The sequence below is a fragment of the Cherax quadricarinatus genome, chromosome 10 (assembly GCF_038502225.1).
Source record: "Cherax quadricarinatus isolate ZL_2023a chromosome 10, ASM3850222v1, whole genome shotgun sequence".
In the NCBI taxonomy this organism is placed as follows: domain Eukaryota; kingdom Metazoa; phylum Arthropoda; class Malacostraca; order Decapoda; family Parastacidae; genus Cherax; species Cherax quadricarinatus.
The window spans coordinates 4,794,179-4,817,822 of NC_091301.1; the positions used below are offsets into that span (position 1 = coordinate 4,794,179).

A 23,644-nucleotide genomic window follows, 5' to 3' on the forward strand; every position below is an offset into this window, starting at 1 on the left:
GGCCTCAGCTACTGAGTGTTGCCTGGCCTCAGCTACTGAGTGCCTTGCCTGGCCTCAGCTACTGAGTGTTGCCTGGCCTCAGCTACTGAGTGTTGCCTGGCCTCAGCTACTGAGTGTTGCCTGGCCTCAGCTACTGAGTGTTGCCTGGCCTCAGCTACTGAGTGTTGCCTGGCCTCAGCTACTGAGTGTTGCCTGGCCTCAGCTACTGAGTGTTGCCTGGCCTCAGCTACTGAGTGTTGCCTGGCCTCAGCTACTGAGTGTTGCCTGGCCTCAGCTACTGAGTGTTGCCTGGCCTCAGCTACTGAGTGTTGCCTGGCCTCAGCTACTGAGTGTTGCCTGGCCTCAGCTACTGAGTGTTGCCTGGCCTCAGCTACTGAGTGTTGCCTGGCCTCAGCTACTGAGTGTTGCCTGGCCTCAGCTACTGAGTGTTGCCTGGCCTCAGCTACTGAGTGTTGCCTGGCCTCAGCTACTGAGTGTTGCCTGGCCTCAGCTACTGAGTGTTGCCTGGCCTCAGCTACTGAGTGTTGCCTGGCCTCAGCTACTGAGTGTTGCCTGGCCTCAGCTACTGAGTGTTGCCTGGCCTCAGCTACTGAGTGTTGCCTGGCCTCAGCTACTGAGTGTTGCCTGGCCTCAGCTACTGAGTGTTGCCTGGCCTCAGCTACTGAGTGTTGCCTGGCCTCAGCTGACTGAGCTACTGAGTTGCCTGGCCTCAGCTACTGAGTGTTGCCTGGCCTCAGCTACTGAGTGTTGCCTGGCCTCAGCTACTGAGTGTTGCCTGGCCTCAGCTACTGAGTGTTGCCTGGCCTCAGCTACTGAGTGTTGCCTGGCCTCAGCTACTGAGTGTTGCCTGGCCTCAGCTACTGAGTGTTGCCTGGCCTCAGCTACTGAGTGTTGCCTGGCCTCAGCTACTGAGTGTTGCCTGGCCTCAGCTACTGAGTGTTGCCTGGCCTCAGCTACTGAGTGTTGCCTGGCCTCAGCTACTGAGTGTTGCCTGGCCTCAGCTACTGAGTGTTGCCTGGCCTCAGCTACTGAGTGTTGCCTGGCCTCAGCTACTGAGTGTTGCCTGGCCTCAGCTACTGAGTGTTGCCTGGCCTCAGCTACTGAGTGTTGCCTGGCCTCAGCTACTGAGTGTTGCCTGGCCTCAGCTACTGAGTGTTGCCTGGCCTCAGCTACTGAGTGTTGCCTGGCCTCAGCTACTGAGTGCCTGGCCTGCCTGGCCTCAGCTACTGAGTGTTGCCTGGCCTCAGCTACTGAGTGTTGCCTGGCCTCAGCTACTGAGTGTTGCCTGGCCTCAGCTACTGAGTGTTGCCTGGCCTCAGCTACTGAGTGTTGCCTGGCCTCAGCTACTGAGTGTTGCCTGGCCTCAGCTACTGAGTGTTGCCTGGCCTCAGCTACTGAGTGTTGCCTGGCCTCAGCTACTGAGTGTTGCCTGGCCTCAGCTACTGAGTGTTGCCTGGCCTCAGCTACTGAGTGTTGCCTGGCCTCAGCTACTGAGTGTTGCCTGGCCTCAGCTACTGAGTGTTGCCTGGCCTCAGCTACTGAGTGTTGCCTGGCCTCAGCTACTGAGTGTTGCCTGGCCTCAGCTACTGAGTGTTGCCTGGCCTCAGCTACTGAGTGTTGCCTGGCCTCAGCTACTGAGTGTTGCCTGGCCTCAGCTACTGAGTGTTGCCTGGCCTCAGCTACTGAGTGTTGCCTGGCCTCAGCTACTGAGTGTTGCCTGGCCTCAGCTACTGAGTGCCTGGCCTGCCAGGCCTCAGCTACTGAGTGTTGCCTGGCCTCAGCTACTGAGTGTTGCCTGGCCTCAGCTACTGAGTTGCCTGGCCTCAGCTACTGAGTGTTGCCTGGCCTCAGCTACTGAGTGTTGCCTGGCCTCAGCTACTGAGTGTTGCCTGGCCTCAGCTACTGAGTGTTGCCTGGCCTCAGCTACTGAGTGTTGCCTGGCCTCAGCTACTGAGTGCTGCCTGGCCTCAGCTACTGAGTGTTGCCTGGCCTCAGCTACTGAGTGCTGCCTGGCCTCAGCTACTGAGTGCTGCCTGGCCTCAGCTACTGAGTGCTGCCTGGCCTCAGCTACTGAGTGTTGCCTGGCCTCAGCTACTGAGTGTTGCCTGGCCTCAGCTACTGAGTGTTGCCTGGCCTCAGCTACTGAGTGCTGCCTGGCCTCAGCTACTGAGTGTTGCCTGGCCTCAGCTACTGAGTGCTGCCTGGCCTCAGCTACTGAGTGTTGCCTGGCCTCAGCTACTGAGTGCTGCCTGGCCTCAGCCTGGCCTCAGCTACTGAGTGTTGCCTGGCCTCAGCTACTGAGTGTTGCCTGGCCTCAGCTACTGAGTGTTGCCTGGCCTCAGCTACTGAGTGTTGCCTGGCCTCAGCTACTGAGTGTTGCCTGGCCTCAGCTACTGAGTGTTGCCTGGCCTCAGCTACTGAGTGTTGCCTGGCCTCAGCTACTGAGTGTTGCCTGGCCTCAGCTACTGAGTGTTGCCTGGCCTCAGCTACTGAGTGTTGCCTGGCCTCAGCTACTGAGTGCTGCCTGGCCTCAGCTACTGAGTGTTGCCTGGCCTCAGCTACTGAGTGCTGCCTGGCCTCAGCTACTGAGTGTTGCCTGGCCTCAGCTACTGAGTGCTGCCTGGCCTCAGCTACTGAGTGTTGCCTGGCCTCAGCTACTGAGTGCTGCCTGGCCTCAGCCTGGCCTACTACTGAGTGCTGCCTGGCCTCAGCTACTGAGTGGTGCCTGGCCTCAGCTACTGAGTGTTGCCTGGCCTCAGCTACTGAGTGTTGCCTGGCCTCAGCTACTGAGTGCTGCCTGGCCTCAGCTACTGAGTGCTGCCTGGCCTCAGCTACTGAGTGCTGCCTGGCCTCAGCTGCCTGCCTCAGCTACTGAGTGCTGCCTGGCCTCAGCTACTGAGTGTTGCCTGGCCTCAGCTACTGAGTGTTGCCTGGCCTCAGCTACTGAGTGTTGCCTGGCCTCAGCTACTGAGTGTTGCCTGGCCTCAGCTACTGAGTGCTGAGTGTTGCCTGGCCTCAGCTACTGAGTGCTGCCTGGCCTCAGCTACTGAGTGTTGCCTGGCCTCAGCTACTGAGTGCTGCCTGGCCTCAGCTACTGAGTGTTGCCTGGCCTCAGCTACTGAGTGCTGCCTGGCCTCAGCTACTGAGTGCTGCCTGGCCTCAGCTACTGAGTGCTGCCTGGCCTCAGCTACTGAGTGTTGCCTGGCCTCAGCTACTGAGTGTTGCCTGGCCTCAGCTACTGAGTGTTGCCTGGCCTCAGCTACTGAGTGCTGCCTGGCCTCAGCTACTGAGTGCTGCCTGGCCTCAGCTACTGAGTGTTGCCTGGCCTCAGCTACTGAGTGTTGCCTGGCCTCAGCTACTGAGTGCTGCCTGGCCTCAGCTACTGAGTGCTGCCTGGCCTCAGCTACTGAGTGCTGCCTGGCCTCAGCTACTGAGTGCTGCCTGGCCTCAGCTACTGAGTGTTGCCTGGCCTCAGCTACTGAGTGCTGCCTGGCCTCAGCTACTGAGTGCTGCCTGGCCTCAGCTACTGAGTGTGTTGCCTGGCCTCAGCTACTGAGTGCTGCCTGGCCTCAGCTACTGAGTGTTGCCTGGCCTCAGCTACTGAGTGTTGCCTGGCCTCAGCTACTGAGTGCTGCCTGGCCTCAGCTACTGAGTGCTGCCTGGCCTCAGCTACTGAGTGCTGCCTGGCCTCAGCTACTGAGTGTTGCCTGGCCTCAGCTACTGAGTGTTGCCTGGCCTCAGCTACTGAGTGCTGCCTGGCCTCAGCTACTGAGTGCTGCCTGGCCTCAGCTACTGAGTGTTGCCTGGCCTCAGCTACTGAGTGTTGCCTGGCCTCAGCTACTGAGTGTTGCCTGGCCTCAGCTACTGAGTGTGCTGCCTGGCCTCAGCTACTGAGTGAGCTGCCTGGCCTCAGCTACTGAGTGCTACTGAGTGCTGCCTGGCCTCAGCTACTGAGTGCTGCCTGGCCTCAGCTACTGAGTGCTGCCTGGCCTCAGCTACTGAGTGTTGCCTGGCCTCAGCTACTGAGTGTTGCCTGGCCTCAGCTACTGAGTGTTGCCTGGCCTCAGCTACTGAGTGCTGCCTGGCCTCAGCTACTGAGTGCTACTGCCTGGCCTCAGCTACTGAGTGTTGCCTGGCCTCAGCTACTGAGTGTTGCCTGGCCTCAGCTACTGAGTGCTGCCTGGCCTCAGCTACTGAGTGCTGCCTGGCCTCAGCTACTGAGTGCTGCCTGGCCTCAGCTACTGAGTGCTACTGAGTGCCTGGCCTCAGCTACTGAGTGTTGCCTGGCCTCAGCTACTGAGTGTTGCCTGGCCTCAGCTACTGAGTGCTGCCTGGCCTCAGCTACTGAGTGTTGCCTGGCCTCAGCTACTGAGTGCTGCCTGGCCTCAGCTACTGAGTGCTGCCTGGCCTCAGCTACTGAGTGTTGCCTGGCCTCAGCTACTGAGTGTTGCCTGGCCTCAGCTACTGAGTGCTGCCTGGCCTCAGCTACTGAGTGTTGCCTGGCCTCAGCTACTGAGTGCTGCCTGGCCTCAGCTACTGAGTGTTGCCTGGCCTCAGCTACTGAGTGTTGCCTGGCCTCAGCTACTGAGTGCTGCCTGGCCTCAGCTACTGAGTGTTGCCTGGCCTCAGCTACTGAGTGTTGCCTGGCCTCAGCTACTGAGTGTTGCCTGGCCTCAGCTACTGAGTGCTGCCTGGCCTCAGCTACTGAGTGTTGCCTGGCCTCAGCTACTGAGTGCTGCCTGGCCTCAGCTACTGAGTGTTGCCTGGCCTCAGCTACTGAGTGCTGCCTGGCCTCAGCTACTGAGTGTTGCCTGGCCTCAGCTACTGAGTGTTGCCTGGCCTCAGCTACTGAGTGTTGCCTGGCCTCAGCTACTGAGTGTTGCCTGGCCTCAGCTACTGAGTGCTGCCTGGCCTCAGCTACTGAGTGTTGCCTGGCCTCAGCTACTGAGTGTTGCCTGGCCTCAGCTACTGAGTGTTGCCTGGCCTCAGCTACTGAGTGCTGCCTGGCCTCAGCTACTGAGTGTTGCCTGGCCTCAGCTACTGAGTGTTGCCTGGCCTCAGCTACTGAGTGCTGCCTGGCCTCAGCTACTGAGTGTTGCCTGGCCTCAGCTACTGAGTGTTGCCTGGCCTCAGCTACTGAGTGCTGCCTGGCCTCAGCTACTGAGTGTTGCCTGGCCTCAGCTACTGAGTGTTGCCTGGCCTCAGCTACTGAGTGTTGCCTGGCCTCAGCTACTGAGTGCTGCCTGGCCTCAGCTACTGAGTGTTGCCTGGCCTCAGCTACTGAGTGTTGCCTGGCCTCAGCTACTGAGTGTTGCCTGGCCTCAGCTACTGAGTGTTGCCTGGCCTCAGCTACTGAGTGCTGCCTGGCCTCAGCTACTGAGTGTTGCCTGGCCTCAGCTACTGAGTGCTGCCTGGCCTCAGCTACTGAGTGCTGCCTGGCCTCAGCTACTGAGTGCTGCCTGGCCTCAGCTACTGAGTGCTGCCTGGCCTCAGCTACTGAGTGCTGCCTGGCCTCAGCTACTGAGTGTTGCCTGGCCTCAGCTACTGAGTGTTGCCTGGCCTCAGCTACTGAGTGTTGCCTGGCCTCAGCTACTGAGTGCTGCCTGGCCTCAGCTACTGAGTGTTGCCTGGCCTCAGCTACTGAGTGCTGCCTGGCCTCAGCTACTGAGTGCTGCCTGGCCTCAGCTACTGAGTGCTGCCTGGCCTCAGCTACTGAGTGCTGCCTGGCCTCAGCTACTGAGTGTTGCCTGGCCTCAGCTACTGAGTGCTGAGTGTTGCCTGGCCTCAGCTACTGAGTGTTGCCTGGCCTCAGCTACTGAGTGTTGCCTGGCCTCAGCTACTGAGTGTTGCCTGGCCTCAGCTACTGAGTGTTGCCTGGCCTCAGCTACTGAGTGTTGCCTGGCCTCAGCTACTGAGTGCTGCCTGGCCTCAGCTACTGAGTGTTGCTGGCCTCAGCTACTGAGTGCTGCCTGGCCTCAGCTACTGAGTGCTGCCTGGCCTCAGCTACTGAGTGTTGCCTGGCCTCAGCTACTGAGTGCTGCCTGGCCTCAGCTACTGAGTGTTGCCTGGCCTCAGCTACTGAGTGTGCTGCCTGGCCTCAGCTACTGAGTGTTGCCTGGCCTCAGCTACTGAGTGAGTGCTGCCTGGCCTCAGCTACTGAGTGTTGCCTGGCCTCAGCTACTGAGTGTTGCCTGGCCTCAGCTACTGAGTGCTGCCTGGCCTCAGCTACTGAGTGCTGCCTGGCCTCAGCTACTGAGTGTTGTGGCCTCAGCTACTGAGTGTTGCCTGGCCTCAGCTACTGAGTGCTGCCTGGCCTCAGCTACTGAGTGTTGCATGGCCTCAGCTACTGAGTGTTGCCTGGCCTTGCCTGGCCTCAGCTACTGAGTGCCTGGCCTGCCTGGCCTCAGCTACTGAGTGTTGCCTGGCCTCAGCTACTGAGTGTTGCCTGGCCTCAGCTACTGAGTGTTGCTGGCCTCAGCTACTGAGTGCTGCCTGGCCTCAGCTACTGAGTGTTGCCTGGCCTCAGCTACTGAGTGTTGCCTGGCCTCAGCTACTGAGTGCTGCCTGGCCTCAGCTACTGAGTGTTGCCTGGCCTCAGCTACTGAGTGTTGCCTGGCCTCAGCTACTGAGTGCTGCCTGGCCTCAGCTACTGAGTGTTGCCTGGCCTCAGCTACTGAGTGTTGCCTGGCCTCAGCTACTGAGTGTTGCCTGGCCTCAGCTACTGAGTGCTGCCTGGCCTCAGCTACTGAGTGTTGCCTGGCCTCAGCTACTGAGTGTTGCCTGGCCTCAGCTACTGAGTGCTGCCTGGCCTCAGCTACTGAGTGCTGCCTGGCCTCAGCTACTGAGTGTTGCCTGGCCTCAGCTACTGAGTGTTGCCTGGCCTCAGCTACTGAGTGCTGCCTGGCCTCAGCTACTGAGTGTTGCCTGGCCTCAGCTACTGAGTGTTGCCTGGCCTCAGCTACTGAGTGTTGCCTGGCCTCAGCTACTGAGTGCTGCCTGGCCTCAGCTACTGAGTGTTGCCTGGCCTCAGCTACTGAGTGTTGCCTGGCCTCAGCTACTGAGTGTTGCCTGGCCTCAGCTACTGAGTGTTGCCTGGCCTCAGCTACTGAGTGTTGCCTGGCCTCAGCTACTGAGTGTTGCCTGGCCTCAGCTACTGAGTGTTGCCTGGCCTCAGCTACTGAGTGTTGCCTGGCCTCAGCTACTGAGTGTTGCCTGGCCTCAGCTACTGAGTGCTGCCTGGCCTCAGCTACTGAGTGTTGCCTGGCCTCAGCTACTGAGTGCTGCCTGGCCTCTGCTACTGAGTGTTGCCTGGCCTCAGCTACTGAGTGCTACTGAGTGTTGCCTGGCCTCAGCTACTGAGTGCTGCCTGGCCTCAGCTACTGAGTGCTGCCTGGCCTCAGCTACTGAGTGTTGCCTGGCCTCAGCTACTGAGTGTTGCCTGGCCTCAGCTACTGAGTGTTGCCTGGCCTCAGCTACTGAGTGTTGCATGGCCTCAGCTACTGAGTGTTGCCTGGCCTCAGCTACTGAGTGCTGCCTGGCCTCAGCTACGTAATAATCAAGAACATGTCTCTGTCATTACTCATAACTTATGAAGTTCATAATAAAATAAACAACTAAGTTTAACATCTCTCTAAAGTGTCATTATTAGTACCTCTTCTATGTGTTATTATTAGTACGTCTTCTATGTGTTATTATTAGTACGTCTTCTATGTGTTATTATTAGTACGTCTTCTATGTGTTATTATTAGTACGTCTTCTATGTGTTATTATTAGTACCTCTTCTATGTGTTATTATTAGTACCTCTTCTATGTGTTATTATTAGTACGTCTTCTATGTGTTATTATTAGTACCTCTTCTATGTGTTATTATTAGTACCTCTTCTATGTGTTATTATTAGTACGTCTTCTATGTGTTATTATTAGTACGTCTTCTATGTGTTATTATTAGTACGTCTTCTATGTGTTATTATTAGTACGTCTTCTATGTGTTATTATTAGTACCTCTTCTATGTGTTATTATTAGTACGTCTTCTATGTGTTATTATTAGTACCTCTTCTATGTGTTATTATTAGTACCTCTTCTATGTGTTATTATTAGTACGTCTTCTATGTGTTATTATTAGCTTCTTTCCTACGTATTGTTATCAGCACCTCTCCTACATGCTATTACAATGTCTCCTAGGTGTTATCAGAATGTCTCCTAGGTGTTACCAGAATGTCTCCTAGGTGTTATCAGAATGTCTCCTAGGTGTTACCAGAATGTCTCCTAGGTGTTATCAGAATGTCTCCTAGGTGTTACCAGAATGTCTCCTAGGTGTTATCAGAATGTCTCCTAGGTGTTATCAGAATGTCTCCTAGGTGTTACCAGAATGTCTCCTAGGTGTTATCAGAATGTCTCCTAGGTGTTATCAGAATGTCTCCTAGGTGTTATCAGAATGTCTCCTAGGTGTTATCAGAATGTCTTCTAGGTGTTACCAGAATGTCTTCTATGTGTTATTATTAGCTTCTTTCCTAGGTATTGTTATCAGCACCTCTCCTAGGTGTTATCAGAATGTCTCCTAGGTGTTATCAGAATGTCTTCTAGGTGTTACCAGAATGTCTCCTATGTATTATTACCGTGAACTAAGACAAACTCTACTATGCAGGTGCTCTCTCTAAAGTGGAATACTGCTGTACACAATCCTAACACAATCAAATTTAACGATCTGGAGAATATACACCCCTCAAAGAGGTTCCTTGAAGCTGGTGAGAGGCTCTTGATCCAAGGAATTTTATCTATGCCCCAGTTACCTGAGTTGAGCCTGAATACCTTCCATTCTCTCCAAGGCGCTGTATAATCCCTACGGGTTTAGCCCTCCCCGTGATTATAATAATAATAATAATAATTAATAATAATAATAATGGAGAATGTACACAGATTTTCTCAATGTAAAAAATAATTCAAACATCCAAATTACTGGCAATACTAAATCCCTTGAACTGTACCTACTGTAATTTTGGCGAGGACAAAACATAACTGATATCTGGGGAGTTACTGAGGGACTGGTATGAGATGAGACAATAAGTGCCAGACACTTCAACACCCACCTGTCATGTAGGCCAATTATCTATCTCAAGGTGGTTCCTGATCATCTAGCCTGCGATACCTGCTCTGGACTCCGTGCCTGCTAGCACCGACAGCCTGATTAATCAGGTTATATTCAAAGATGCCTAGTTTGGGAACGGGTCGCAGGGGTGATGAGCCCAGGTAAACAGGTGGTGCTGAAGTCTAGCCGGCACTGCTAGTGAAACATGGCAGAAGAGCACCACAGAGTTTACACCATAACGTTGTAAAGAAAACGTTGTACAATACCCTTGTACACGTCCATCTGTGACCCACCAGTAGTACTGTACAACCTGTACTATCTTATAATGTGACTCACCAGTAGTACTGTACAACCTGTACTATCTTATAATGTGACTCACCAGTAGTACTGTACAACCTGTACTATCTTATAATGTGACTCACCAGTAGTACTGTACAACCTGTACTATCTTATAATGTGACTCACCAGTAGTACTGTACAACTTGTACAATCAAATACTCATGCTTGCTAAGCACATAACACTGTTGGCGAGCCAGGCTCGCGTCACCAGTTGCACTACACAGTTCTTTTCTGCTTCCCATGTTAATACAGTGCAAGGAGCTGAGACCTTTGGAAAGATCACACCACTGAACATAAACCAAAGTTAGCGGCTATTATCAGTTTAGATAGTAAGGACGGTGTTAGTGTGGCAGTCACTTTGTGTGTGTGTGTGTGTGTGTGTGTGTGTGTGTGTGTGTGTGTGTGTGTGTGTGTGTGTGTGTGTGTGTGTGTGTGTGTGTGTGTGTGTGTGTGTGTGTACGTACGTATGTACTCACCTATTTATAGTTGCAGAGGGTGTGAAACATCCGCAAATGTAATGTTCACCAGTAGAGTGTTAACTAAAACTTAATGCAATATGCAGCACCAACCACTACACTGATACTGACGGAACATGTACATACTAACCACTACACTAACACTGACGGGACCCACACACTGCACTAACACTGACGGGACCCACACACTACGCTAACACTGACGGGACCCACACACTACACTAACACTGACGGGACCCACACACTGCACTAACACTGACGGGACCCACACACTACGCTAACACTGACGGGACCCACACACTACACTAACACTGACGGGACCCACACACTGCACTAACACTGACGGGACCCACACACTACGCTAACACTGACGGGACCCACACACTACACTAACACTGACGGAACATGTACATACCAACCACTACACTAACACTGACGGAACATGTACATACCAACCACTACACTAACACTGACGGGACCCACACACTACACTAACACTGACGGGACCCACACACTAAACTAACACTGACGGGACCCACACACTACACTAACACTGACGGAACATGTACATACCAACCACTACACTAACACTGACGGGACCCACACACTACACTAACACTGACGGGACCCACACACTACACTAACACTGACGGGACCCACACACTACACTAACAATGACGGGACCCACACACTACGCTAACACTGACGGGACCCACACACTACACTAACACTGACGGGACCCACACACTACACTAACACTGACGGGACCCACACACTACACTAACACTGACGGGACCCACACACTACACTAACACTGACGGGACTCACACACTACACTAACACTGACGGGACCCACACACTACACTAACACTGACGGGACCCACACACTACACTAACAATGACGGGACCCACACACTACACTAACACTGACGGGACCCACACACTACACTAACACTGACGGGACCCACACACTACACTAACACTGACGGGACCCACACACTACACTAACACTGACGGGACCCACACACTACACTAACACTGACGGGACCCACACACTACACTAACACTGACGGAACCACACCAACCACTACACTAACACTGACGGAACACGTACATACTAATCACTAAACTAACACTGACGGAACACGTACATACTAACCACTACACTAACACTGACGGGACCCACACACTACACTAACACTGACGGAACACGTACATACTAACCACTACACTAACAATGACGGGACCCACACACTACACTAACACTGACGGGACCCACACACTACACTAACACTGACGGGACCCACACACTACACTAACACTGACGGGACACACACACTACACTAACACTGACGGGACACACACACTACACTAACACTGACGGGACCCACACACTACACTAACACTGACGGAACACGTACATACTAACCACTACACTAACACTGATGGAACACGTACATACTAACCACTACACTAACACTGACGGGACCCACACACTACACTAACACTGACGGAACACGTACATACTAACCACTACACTAACACTGATGGAACACGTACATACTAACTACTACACTAACACTGACGGGACCCACACACTACACTAACACTGACGGGACCCACACACTACACTAACACTGACGGAACATGTACATACCAACCACTACACTAACACTGACGGGACCCACACACTACACTAACACTGACGGGACCCACACACTGCACTAACACTGACGGGACCCACACACTGCACTAACACTGACGGGACCCACACACTACACTAACACTGACGGGACCCACACACTACACTAACACTGACGGAACATGTACATACCAACCACTACACTAACACTGACGGGACCCACACACTACACTAACACTGACGGGACCCACACACTACACTAACACTGACGGGACCCACACACTACACTAACAATGACGGGACCCACACACTACGCTAACACTGACGGGACCCACACACTACACTAACACTGACGGGACCCACACACTACACTAACACTGACGGGACCCACACACTACACTAACACTGACGGGACCCACACACTACACTAACACTGACGGGACTCACACACTACACTAACACTGACGGGACCCACACACTACACTAACACTGACGGGACCCACACACTACACTAACAATGACGGGACCCACACACTACACTAACACTGACGGGACCCACACACTACACTAACACTGACGCGACCCACACACTACACTAACACTGACGGGACCCACACACTACACTAACACTGACGGGACCCACACACTACACTAACACTGACGGGACCCACACACTACACTAACACTGACGGAACCACACCAACCACTACACTAACACTGACGGAACACGTACATACTAATCACTAAACTAACACTGACGGAACACGTACATACTAACCACTACACTAACACTGACGGGACCCACACACTACACTAACACTGACGGGACCCACACACTACACTAACACTGACGGAACACGTACATACTAACCACTACACTAACAATGACGGGACCCACACACTACACTAACACTGACGGGACCCACACACTACACTAACACTGACGGGACCCACACACTACACTAACACTGACGGGACACACACACTACACTAACACTGACGGGACCCACACACTACACTAACACTGACGGGACCCACACACTACACTAACACTGACGGAACACGTACATACTAACCACTACACTAACACTGATGGAACACGTACATACTAACCACTACACTAACACTGACGGGACCCACACACTACACTAACACTGACGGAACACGTACATACTAACCACTACACTAACACTGATGGAACACGTACATACTAACTACTACACTAACACTGACGGGACCCACACACTACACTAACACTGACGGGACCCACACACTACACTAACACTGACGGGACCCACACACTACACTAACACTGACGGGACCCACACATTACACTAACACTGACGGAACACGTACATACTAACTACTACACTAACACTGACGGGACCCACACACTACACTAACACTGATGGAACACGTACATACTAACTACTACACTAACACTGACGGGACCCACACACTACACTAACACTGACGGGACCCACACACTACACTAACAATGACGGGACCCACACACTACACTAACAATGACGGGACCCACACACTACACTAACACTGACGGGACCCACACACTACACTAACACTGACGGGACCCACACACTACACTAACACTGACGGGACCCACACACTGCACTAACACTGACGGGACCCACACACTACACTAACACACTGACGGGACCCACACACTACACTAACACTGACGGGACCCACACACTACACTAACACTGACGGGACTCACACACTACACTAACACTGACGGGACCCACACACTACACTAACACTGACGGGACCCACACACTACACTAACACTGACGGGACCCACACACTACACTAACACTGACGGGACCCACACACTACACTAACACTGACGGGACCCACACACTACACTAACACTGACGGGACCCACACACTACACTAACACTGACGGGACCCACACACTACACTAACACTGACGGGACCCACACACTACACTAACACTGACGGGACCCACACACTACACTAACACTGACGGGACCCACACACTACACTAACACTGACGGGACCCACACACTACACTAACACTGACGGGACACACACACACACTAACCTAACACATTAACCACTACACTACAGTGATGCTGGTGGTGCTAGTCTTTATAATCTGAAGTACTGACAAGAGTGGTGGTGGTGTTAGTATTTATAAGACTGATGTTAGTTTTTTGAGTCATAATAAAAGCAGGAACTGACAATAATGGCAGCCATCTTGGTAGTTACATTCTCTCATAAAAATTAAATTACCGAGATGTTTGTTGCAAATATATTATTATTATTATTATTATTATAATCAAGGGGGAAGCGCTAAACCCAGAGGATTATACAGCGCCTGGGGGGGGATGTGGAAGGTATTCAGGCTTCGGGGAACTGGAGCACAGATCCAATTCCCTAAATCAAGAGCCCCTCACCAACATCAAGAAGCCTTCCTTGAGGGGTTTGCAAATATAACACTGACTGCTATAATGTGTCTGTGGTGTTTATATTTGTTAATGGTTCAGGGATCTTCGCCCCCGCGACCCGTCTCAGACTAGGCCTCAACTGAAAAGGAAATAATCCAGGAAAATATACTGCCAAGGAATGTAGAGAACACTACAGATAAGTGTACAATGTAAGACGTTTGGCTGACTTATGTCATCTTAAACGTTCATGATTTATAAAAGACCCTCACGCCTGCCAGAGTACCAAACATTTAACAGGTTACTGTTTCACACTTATATAACAAGAGGGTTGCACATCCCTGGATGAGTGCTTTTATCAACCTTTGGTGTGAGTGGTGGATGGAGGTGTTGTACTGACCTGGCAACGGTAAGGTCTAGTTTGTGGTACTCCATAGCCTTGTCGTACTCTCCCAGGTAGAAGTAAGCGTTGCCCAGCTGCGAGTAGATGGCAGAGAGGGTGCGCAGGTCGTCTGTGCCTGTCTGTATGGCAGCCTCGAAGAAGGCGACGCCAGCACGACAGTCGCCAGCCTTGCAGAGACGCTCACCCTCCAGGGCCAGCTCCAGGCATGTGCTCGAGTCCATCTGTACAACACAAACTCTGATTATCACATACAACACACTTCATGTTACTATAACAAATAAACTAACATTTGAAAATATAAATCTACAGATTATATATATAATGATCATAAGGTAGCCAGGATTATCCAAGTGTATCGTTGCAGAAGACGTTAGTGTACAACAGATACAGGAAGAAGTGAATGAACGAAGCGACACACGTGACATTATACTGGTATATACCACTGCTAGAGCCTCTTACCCACCACAGGTTGAATTGAAACCCCACACGTAGCTCTGGGCATCGGCTGCCCCCACTAACCTTACACACCTCCCTGTCCCCATCCACCACCCGTCTATGTTACATTATATATTATATAACTTCCAAGCATTTACGTGAGAAAGCGATTGGAAATTCATTATTATTTTCAGTGGTTATTTTGCATAATGTGATATCACCTTTTTACTGTGATCTTATTGCATATATATATATATATATATATATATATATATATATATATATATATATATATATATATATATATATATATATGATTCGAATGACCCAGAATAAAAAAAAATAAGAAGTAGTACAAATCCTTTCGGTGTAACTGGAGATCCCTCATCTGACGAGTTGAACAAAAAGTGAAGGACAGAGAAAGCTCTTCCTTATTGAAAACTGGGTATACCAGCAGTGTGCTGCTGTCGTATTCTATATAACAGTGACCTCGTCGAAAGAAAAGTTAGCTATATTCCTTCGTTATGCTCCATCACAAAGGGTGGAGTTCTTACATCAAGTGAAGAAATAACTTGAGCTGGGAGACTTCAGTAAGATCATAATATTGTCAAGCATTCCACAAAGGGGTTCAGCAGCTGCGGGAGTTTCAAAAGTTTCGTTCCAGCAGAGCAGTAATTAGTTATATTTGGGAATTACCATCTCTGAGGATAGCCTATCCCAGAGCGCGTGTGGAAGACAAGGGAAAGTTTCTCTAGGGAAGAGTCAATCAGTTGACAGTACCACATAGGCAGACTGAGAGAGCAAATGTTACGGAAAGATAGTAACCTAGGATTTGAGAAACCCAAGAACTACGATACGACAACAGAAGAGAAAGAAGACAAAGATACCAGGAAGACAATGTAGAAACTATACTGGTAACATCAAACCACAACATACTAGTCACAGCAGTGTCATGGTGAATGAAGCACTAAATACTATGATACCAGAAGAGGAAGATGGCAGCATCCTGAGACAGAAAGGCAAAAAGAAGAGAAACCATGATAACATACTGGGAGAGGAAAATGAAGTGATGTATAGAGCCGAGACAATGATGACGAGAGGATAACAGTATTGTTGGTACTAGACAACAGCATCAGGAGCAGTAGACAGCAGCACCAGAAGCACTAGACTGTACTACTGTGCAATCGTGACAACACAGGTGAAGAGGTGCACCCAACACGTGCAATACCGTGCCTGTAACCATGCATGCTTATTGCAACCCTCCCTCCCTGCAGCCCCTGCATCACAAGATCTACAGCGACGTACAACACGAACTACGCACAATAAAGTATATACAAGGAGACAACAGGTACACTATTTTGTTAGAGACGGAATATAGATTACAACAGATGCACAATAACCACTAAACAAAATAGTAGGTGTGAACAATGTTGGCACAAACAATAACAAGTGTTAGAACAAAAGAGTAACAAAAGTGTTGTAAGAGTAACAAGTGTTGGAACACTCAGCAACAAGTGTTAGAATACAAAGTAACACAAGTGTAACACAGTGTTGGTATTCTCACTAACATATGTTGGAACACAGGGTAACATATCAGCTATAGATGGAGCACAGAATCATATCAAGTTGATTCCAAATGTTATACTGCTGACTATAGTGAAGAAAAGACAAACGTTGCCCAACAAGCTTTTACCGGGACAACGTAATGCTGTGTAGAGCTTCATAAAGTCATATATAAGATTCATAATACAAGTGCATACGGTATATTCCTGGGAGGAGAGGTAGAAGCAGGTGAGATCCACACACAGGTAAGGTGAATGAAATCACTGGAGTATGACAAATCGTGTGTCAGTGGTGCAGGTGGTGGAGCTATGCAACTGGTACATCGGTGTCAATTATACTGAAATGTCGCCTGGTTTCAGGCTGGCAACTGTCCCTGCAATAACACGTGTGCACTTTGGTTCTGTTCACTGGTGTTCTTTGTATTAGTTACGGATATTTCTAGATTTCTTCTGGTCCAGCTCCTTTCTATCACATGTATGTCGTCTTGCCATGAAATAATGTATGAGTGTTTATCCCATTGAATTGCGCATGCAGTGTTAATGTTGCGAGACTACACATGTATTGCGTGGTGGTGTTCTTGAATCCTGGTGTATAGACTGCACGAACTCTCGCCAATGTACAATTTGTCACAACCACCACAAGAAACAGTGTATATTCCGACACCAATGTTGCCCTGGTTCTTATTTCCTGTTCTGGTGAGACCTCTAATTGTTTAGCAGTTGATGGTTGTGACATTCATTCCAGTTTTCTTTAACACCTGTGTGACGGTATCTTAGACGTCACCTGTGGGAAAAAATGAGATGATTGATGTAATCTTCCTCCTCTTTGGACGTAGGAAGTGTTTTCTGGACCACTTGTCTGTAGCCCTGGATGAAGTATGAAGGAATATGATTACTAATGACGCCAAAATCCTTTTCAAAGTATTCGGGGCTGTAGATCATTTAAGCCTCAGAAAGAACTCCATCACAACTCCCCACCTGGTTTTCTTATCGCGAGAAGTGTATATTATGTTGTTCTTGTCGGTAGGCTTGCTGAAACATAAATTTGAGATCTTGTCGAATTCGATAAGTTGGACGTCAAGAAACGGAAAGGTGTTGCTTTGCTCTGCTCTGATTGTGAACTATATTGCGGGTTCAACTGTGTTAAAACTGTTTCTTAAGCTGTCAAGGGTACATCGTCGGGGTATATATCGTAGCCAGGTGAGGGTTGAAGGGATGATGCTTGAAAATCGTTCTGCCCCTAAGGGCTTGAACATACTGTGCCACACTTAACATAGGTCAAGTGTGGCACAGGCACCACTACTGAGTGACTCCAATGATTTCACTCACCCCACCTCATCTATTTCTACCTTTCCTTTCATTAGAACGTGTATAGCTGTCAGTGTATTTTGGAACATTTGCATACATTATCTGATACATCACTACTGAGAAGGAAATGTTCAGAAAGTTGTTCTAAATCCGTAATGTTTCTTTTCCTCCCATAAGAAGAAGAGTTGGAACACTCATAAGTGTTCCAACACTTGTAACAAGTGTCGAAACAAGATAGCACAAGTGTGGAAACGCAAGATAAAACAAATGTGGGAACACATATTTACACAAGTGCTGGAAAACACATTAACACAGGTGCTGAAACATAAAGGTGAGAGCACAAGAGACTACATAAGTGTGTATGGGAGGCAGGGAGGGAGCAACAAAAGAGCATATGGGAGGCAGGGAGGGAGCAACATACATAAGAGAGAGAGCCACACCATCAAGACCCCAACATGCTACTCCCCCCAGCACTACTCTACCAGCCTACACTCTACCCCACACTCACCCTACAAAATAAGCTAATAAATTTACTCGTCGCCCATCCTTCGTCCCGACCTCCAGTCAGCTAAGCTCTGCTTTTGCAATTACATTTCCTGAAAAGCAAAATAAAAACATTGATACCTTGTCGACTGCTTGTATACCAACATTATTAACTGATCTCAGTCGTGCTGACACGTCGGTATCATGTAGTTTTTTCACCGGTGAAACATCTATAACCCGGTTCCTACACTTTTCCCAGTCAGTTCAGAATGATATTAGGCTTTCTTCTTTATTTAGGCATTGTTTTATCCTCTGGTAAAAGACTGAAGAGTTGTGGATCACAGTTGAAAAAGTGTTATTCAATTGTGTTTATGGCAACTCAACACAAAATGAGGTAACAACACGTTTCTGCCTTTCACCACTGTTATATTGTTTTAGATATACTAGAGAACAAACAAAATGCTAATGTAATATACAGACTTCGCAGAAACCTTCGGCAAGTGTGATCATGGTGCAATAGTCCACAAAATAAGTGCAGAATCAATCACTGGGAAAGCGGCCATAGAGACTATCAACTTGCTATTAAATCGAGCAAAACAGTAATAGTAGTTATAATAAAACCAGAGGCTATTACACTGAAGCGTTCTGTTCGACAAGGCACAGTACTCGCCCTAATTATCTTCCTAATTCTCATAACTGACATAGACTATATATAAATAATAGCACCGTAACATCCTTAGTAGACGATACTAGAATTTGTCAGAAAGTGACATCAATGACAACAGAAAACAAACCGTAACAGATAATACAATGCACTATCTAAGGATTAACAATATCGTACAATTCAACGTTAAGGAACACAGAAGTGTTTCTATCACAACATGAAATGCCAAGCAAATGATTATAATTTTACTCTGTAGACAGGAATACTACTGTATAGTGACAGCTCCGGTTAAGGTAGGCGAAATTGCGGTTTCCATAAGGTAGAAACAAAATTCGCGGCTCGTATAAATTACAACACTTAGAAAGCTTAAAATCGCTCATATTACATTTCTGGAGCGCAAATGAGGAAGATGAACAATAATTTACAGAAGATTCTCCGTATGGCAGCAAGAGGAATAACAAACTGGGCGAAGTACGAAATTGAAAAAAAAAAAAAACAAGAGTGCAATAAATTCAATGAGCATGGAGGATGCAAGACTTGTCAACGTCAACCAATCACAAAGTTTTCACAGGAAAATCGTTAAGGTACTGTAGCAAGTTTCTTATTAACCGGAATGTGGTGAGCACGTGGGAGTGCCTTCAGCGACCATCACTGATCAGGTTATAAACATGGAGCCTGGTCTGGGACCGGGTATCAGGAACGATGATGTCTGAAACCATTTCCAGGTAAACTTTTAACCAAGTTTTTTCTACCCCCCCCCCCATACCTCTCACTCTAGTGAGTGATTATTGTGGAGTATACACAACATGTTAATACTTTTTGTGGATTCTATAAGCAAAAAAAAAAAATCATAAATAACGTTATCTTTTTATTTTTACGAATCATAAGACCACTCAGTACATATGAACCAGGTTTTAAAAAGAAACTTAATTTGGCCCAATATAGAAAGTACGATTGCGTTTTAAAGAGGTCAAAATTATATCTGGTGCAGTGATGGTCAACATCAAGAAAACCTTCTGAGTTTACTGAGCTTCTCAGTAAATTTATAATAGAAGTTAGCGCCGACACACATTGTTCACAAGCATCTCTTGCAAATGCAAAACAAATTCTCATTGCTTCCTCGCTAACTTTCTCTGCAATTTTCGAACGAAATACAAAAAACTCTCTCACACAGGTTTAGTCTCGAATTCCAGTGTTATTGCTGTGTTCTGGCCAATTTCCAGTAATTGTTTCATCAACCCCGAAGCAACGACCGTTCAGTCTATGAACTTGCCGCTGAAGGTATTCAAACTCCCAAATTATCAGCCGTTTCAAAGTCAATATCCAGAAAATAGTTTTTACAGGTAGCTCTAATTAATGAACGTAGTTTTCAATTCATATCATCATATTTTTACTGCTTTTCATAGACTCATTTATCTGTTGAAACGTAAATATGTATTTTGCAAGGTAGTCAATAAAAAAAAAATAAAATGCTGCGAAATACCATTATTTCATAACATGTCTTTATTATGTGAGCTCCAAAGCTTTAAATTTTTTAATAAAATTTATTAAATTTATGAAATATATCTGACAAATAAGCCGAGACATTTTTTTAACCTAAAGCAAAACCCATTTCTCAGATATATAGTGGAAATAAAGCGCATTACCTGTGTGTGGCTGCCGTGCTGTTTACCTGAAGTTTACCTGGAGAGAGTTCCGGAGGTCAACGCCCCCGCGGCCCGGTCTGTGACCAGGCCTCCTGGTGGATCAGAGCCTGATCAACCAGGCTGTTACTGCTGGCTGCACGCAAACCAACGTACGAGCCACAGCCGGCTGGTCAGGAACCGACTTTAGGTGCTTGTCCAGTGCCAGCTTGAAGACTGCCAGGGGTCTGTTGGTAATCCCCCTTATGTATGCTGGGAGGCAGTTGAACAGTCTCGGGCCCCTGACACTTATTGTATGGTCTCTTAACGTGCTAGTGACACCCCTGCTTTTCATTGGGGGGATGTTGCATCGTCTGCCAAGTCTTTTGCTTTCGTAGTGAGTGATTTTCGTGTGCAAGTTCGGTACTAGTCCCTCTAGGATTTTCCAGGTGTATATAATCATGTATCTCTCCCGCCTGCGTTCCAGGGAATACAGGTTTAGGAACCTCAAGCGCTCCCAGTAATTGAGGTGTTTTATCTCCGTTATGCGCGCCGTGAAAGTTCTCTGTACATTTTCTAGGTCAGCAATTTCACCTGCCTTGGAAGGTGCTGTTAGTGTGCAGCAATATTCCAGCCTATATAGAACAAGTGACCTGAAGAGTGTCATCATGGGCTTGGCATCCCTAGTTTTGAAGGTTCTCATTATCCATCCTGTCATTTTTCTAGCAGATGCGATTGATACAATGTTATGGTCTTTGAAGGTGAGATCCTCCCAGGTCTTTGACGTTGGTGTTTCGCTCTATTTTGTGGCCAGAATTTGTTTTGTACTCTGATGACGATTTAATTTCCTCGTGTTTGCCATATCTGAGTAATTGAAATTTCTCATCGTTAAACTTCATATTGTTTTCTGCAGCCCACTGAAAGATTTGGTTGATGTCCGCCTGGAGCCTTGCAGTGTCTGCAATGGAAGACACTCATGCAGATTCGGGTGTCATCTGCTGTGTGTGTGGCTGCCGTGCTGTGTGTGGCTGCCGTGCTGTGTGTGTGGCTGCCGTGCTGTGTGTGGCTGCCGTGCTGTGTGTGTGGCTGCCGTGCTATGTGTGGCTGCCGTGCTGTGTGTGTGGCTGCCGTGCTATGTGTGGCTGCCGTGCTGTGTGGCTGCCGTGCTGTGTGTGTGGCTGCCGTGCTGTGTGTGGCTGCCGTGCTATGTGTGGCTGCCGTGCTGTGTGTGTGGCTGCCGTGCTATGTGTGGCTGCCGTGCTGTGTGGCTGCCGTGCTGTGTGTGTGGCTGCCGTGCTGTGTGTGGCTGCCGTGCTGTGTGTGGCTGCCGTGCTGTGTGTGGCTGCCGTGCTGTGTGTGGCTGCCGTGCTGTGTGTGTGGCTGCCGTGCTATGTGTGGCTGCCGTGCTGTGTGGCTGCCGTGCTGTGTGTGTGGCTGCCGTGCTGTGTGTGGCTGCCGTGCTGTGTGTGGCTGCCGTGTTGTGTGTGGGGCTGCCGTGCTGTGTGTGGGGCTGCCGTGCTGTGTGTGGCTGCCGTGCTGTGTGTGGCTGCCGTGTTGTGTGTGTGGCTGCCGTGCTGTGTGTGGCTGCCGTGTTGTGTGTGGGGCTGCCGTGCTGTGTGTGGCTGCCGTGCTGTGTGTGTGGCTGCCGTGCTGTGTGTGTGGCTGCCGTGCTGTGTGTGGCTGCCGTGTTGTGTGTGGGGCTGCCGTGCTGTGTGTGGCTGCCGTGCTGTGTGTGTGGCTACCGTGCTGTGTGTGTGGCTGCCGTGCTGTGTGTGGCTACCGTGCTGTGTGTGTGGCTGCCGTGCTGTGTGTGGCTGCCGTGCTGTGTGTGTGGCTACCGTGCTGTGTGTGTGGCTGCCGTGCTCTCTCTACTAGTGCACGAGCATCACTCTACTTAACCCACATATTCTCACCAGACTTACAAGGAACAGATCTTGCACGTCTCGCCTCAAAACTTCAGTCCTACTAACTACTGTAACTGCTGAAGGTTGAGAGTTATCGCCTCCAGGTCGTGACCCTGGATCAGGCTCACTTCAACAGAGTATATACACTGACAGTTGAGTATCTCTGTGTATGTACACTAAAAGTTGACTTTAATCTCTATTTTATAAATTAAACTATCCTTGACTGGTGGTGTATAGGTGACACGCAGTTCTAATGACACTTGTTTAGTCGATAGGATTTTAACTTAATAAACCAATTATTAGCACGTCAGATCTTAAATTCTACTTGCTTCCTCTAACTGCCATTTAACATGCTCACACATACACACTAGTAAGTCTGAACACACACAGGTGAGTTGCGATCATCTCGAGGAATCTAATCACCTCATGTTTTATCTCTAAGTCTAGGTACAAATTCCCATCAAATTCTCACCCCTTCCTTTCATTAACAATGCATATTACGTACAAAACTACGGATCCATTACAAATTTGGGTAGGTGTTTTCAAGCGAACACTGAATCTGATATTTGTGCTAATTCTATCGGTTACGTCAACACAATCAATCCCAGCTTACCTGAGGATTAAAATATCAGAAACAATAAATTGTTTCCAGACTTACCTTTACCTTTGATGAGTTCAGAGAGTTTTTCTAGTCCCAGAGCCCGGCCTTGAGCCAGGCTCGTCTGGAGCTTGCCTGGTTAACTAGGCTGTTGCTGCTGGTGGTCCGTAGACCCATATATCCTTCATAGCCTGCACGGAGTCCAATAAAACATTTAAATTACTAAGAACGCCTCAAAGTCCTAGATACACATTCCCATCACAACATACCGGAGTGAGAGTTATGGGAGGAATTGCAATATAAACCCAGTGAAAAGCAAGGACGTCATGGACACACTAAAGGAACAATGTATCAACGTCCGTGGCTCCAAACTATTCAACATCTTGCCAGATTATATCAGAAACACTGATGAAACAAGTGTAGAAGTCTTCAAGAAGAAACTGGACATCTTCACTAGGTGAAAGATCAGCCAGGTTGTGATGGATATGTGGGTCAGAGGACCACCAACAGCAACAGCCTGGATGATCAGGTAAGCACCAGACGAGCCTGGCCCAAGGCCGGGCTTTAGCAGAAAAACTCAGAATTCATCAAAGCACTAGCGCGGAGCATTGTCGGATATGAGAATAAGAAAGATCATTGGGACCAGTGCAGAGCTTTTCACTTTGGCGGTTTCTATTATTTATTTATTTTTGC

General features: G+C 49.0%; 1 protein-coding gene across 15 annotated transcripts in view; it reads right to left on the reverse strand.

Annotated features, from left to right (window-relative positions):
- The window catches only part of pins (G-protein-signaling modulator pins), a 579,486-nt gene that overhangs the window by 88,674 nt on the left and 467,168 nt on the right, over nucleotides 1-23,644 (reverse strand). For 9 of the 15 annotated variants that reach the window (XM_070083552.1, XM_070083544.1, XM_070083542.1 and 6 more), the window contains one exon: nucleotides 14,373-14,596. In XM_070083552.1, the coding sequence (XP_069939653.1) occupies nucleotides 14,373-14,596 (224 nt within the window). The other 6 variants (XM_070083550.1, XM_070083549.1, XM_070083545.1 and 3 more) reach the window with 3 other exon arrangements.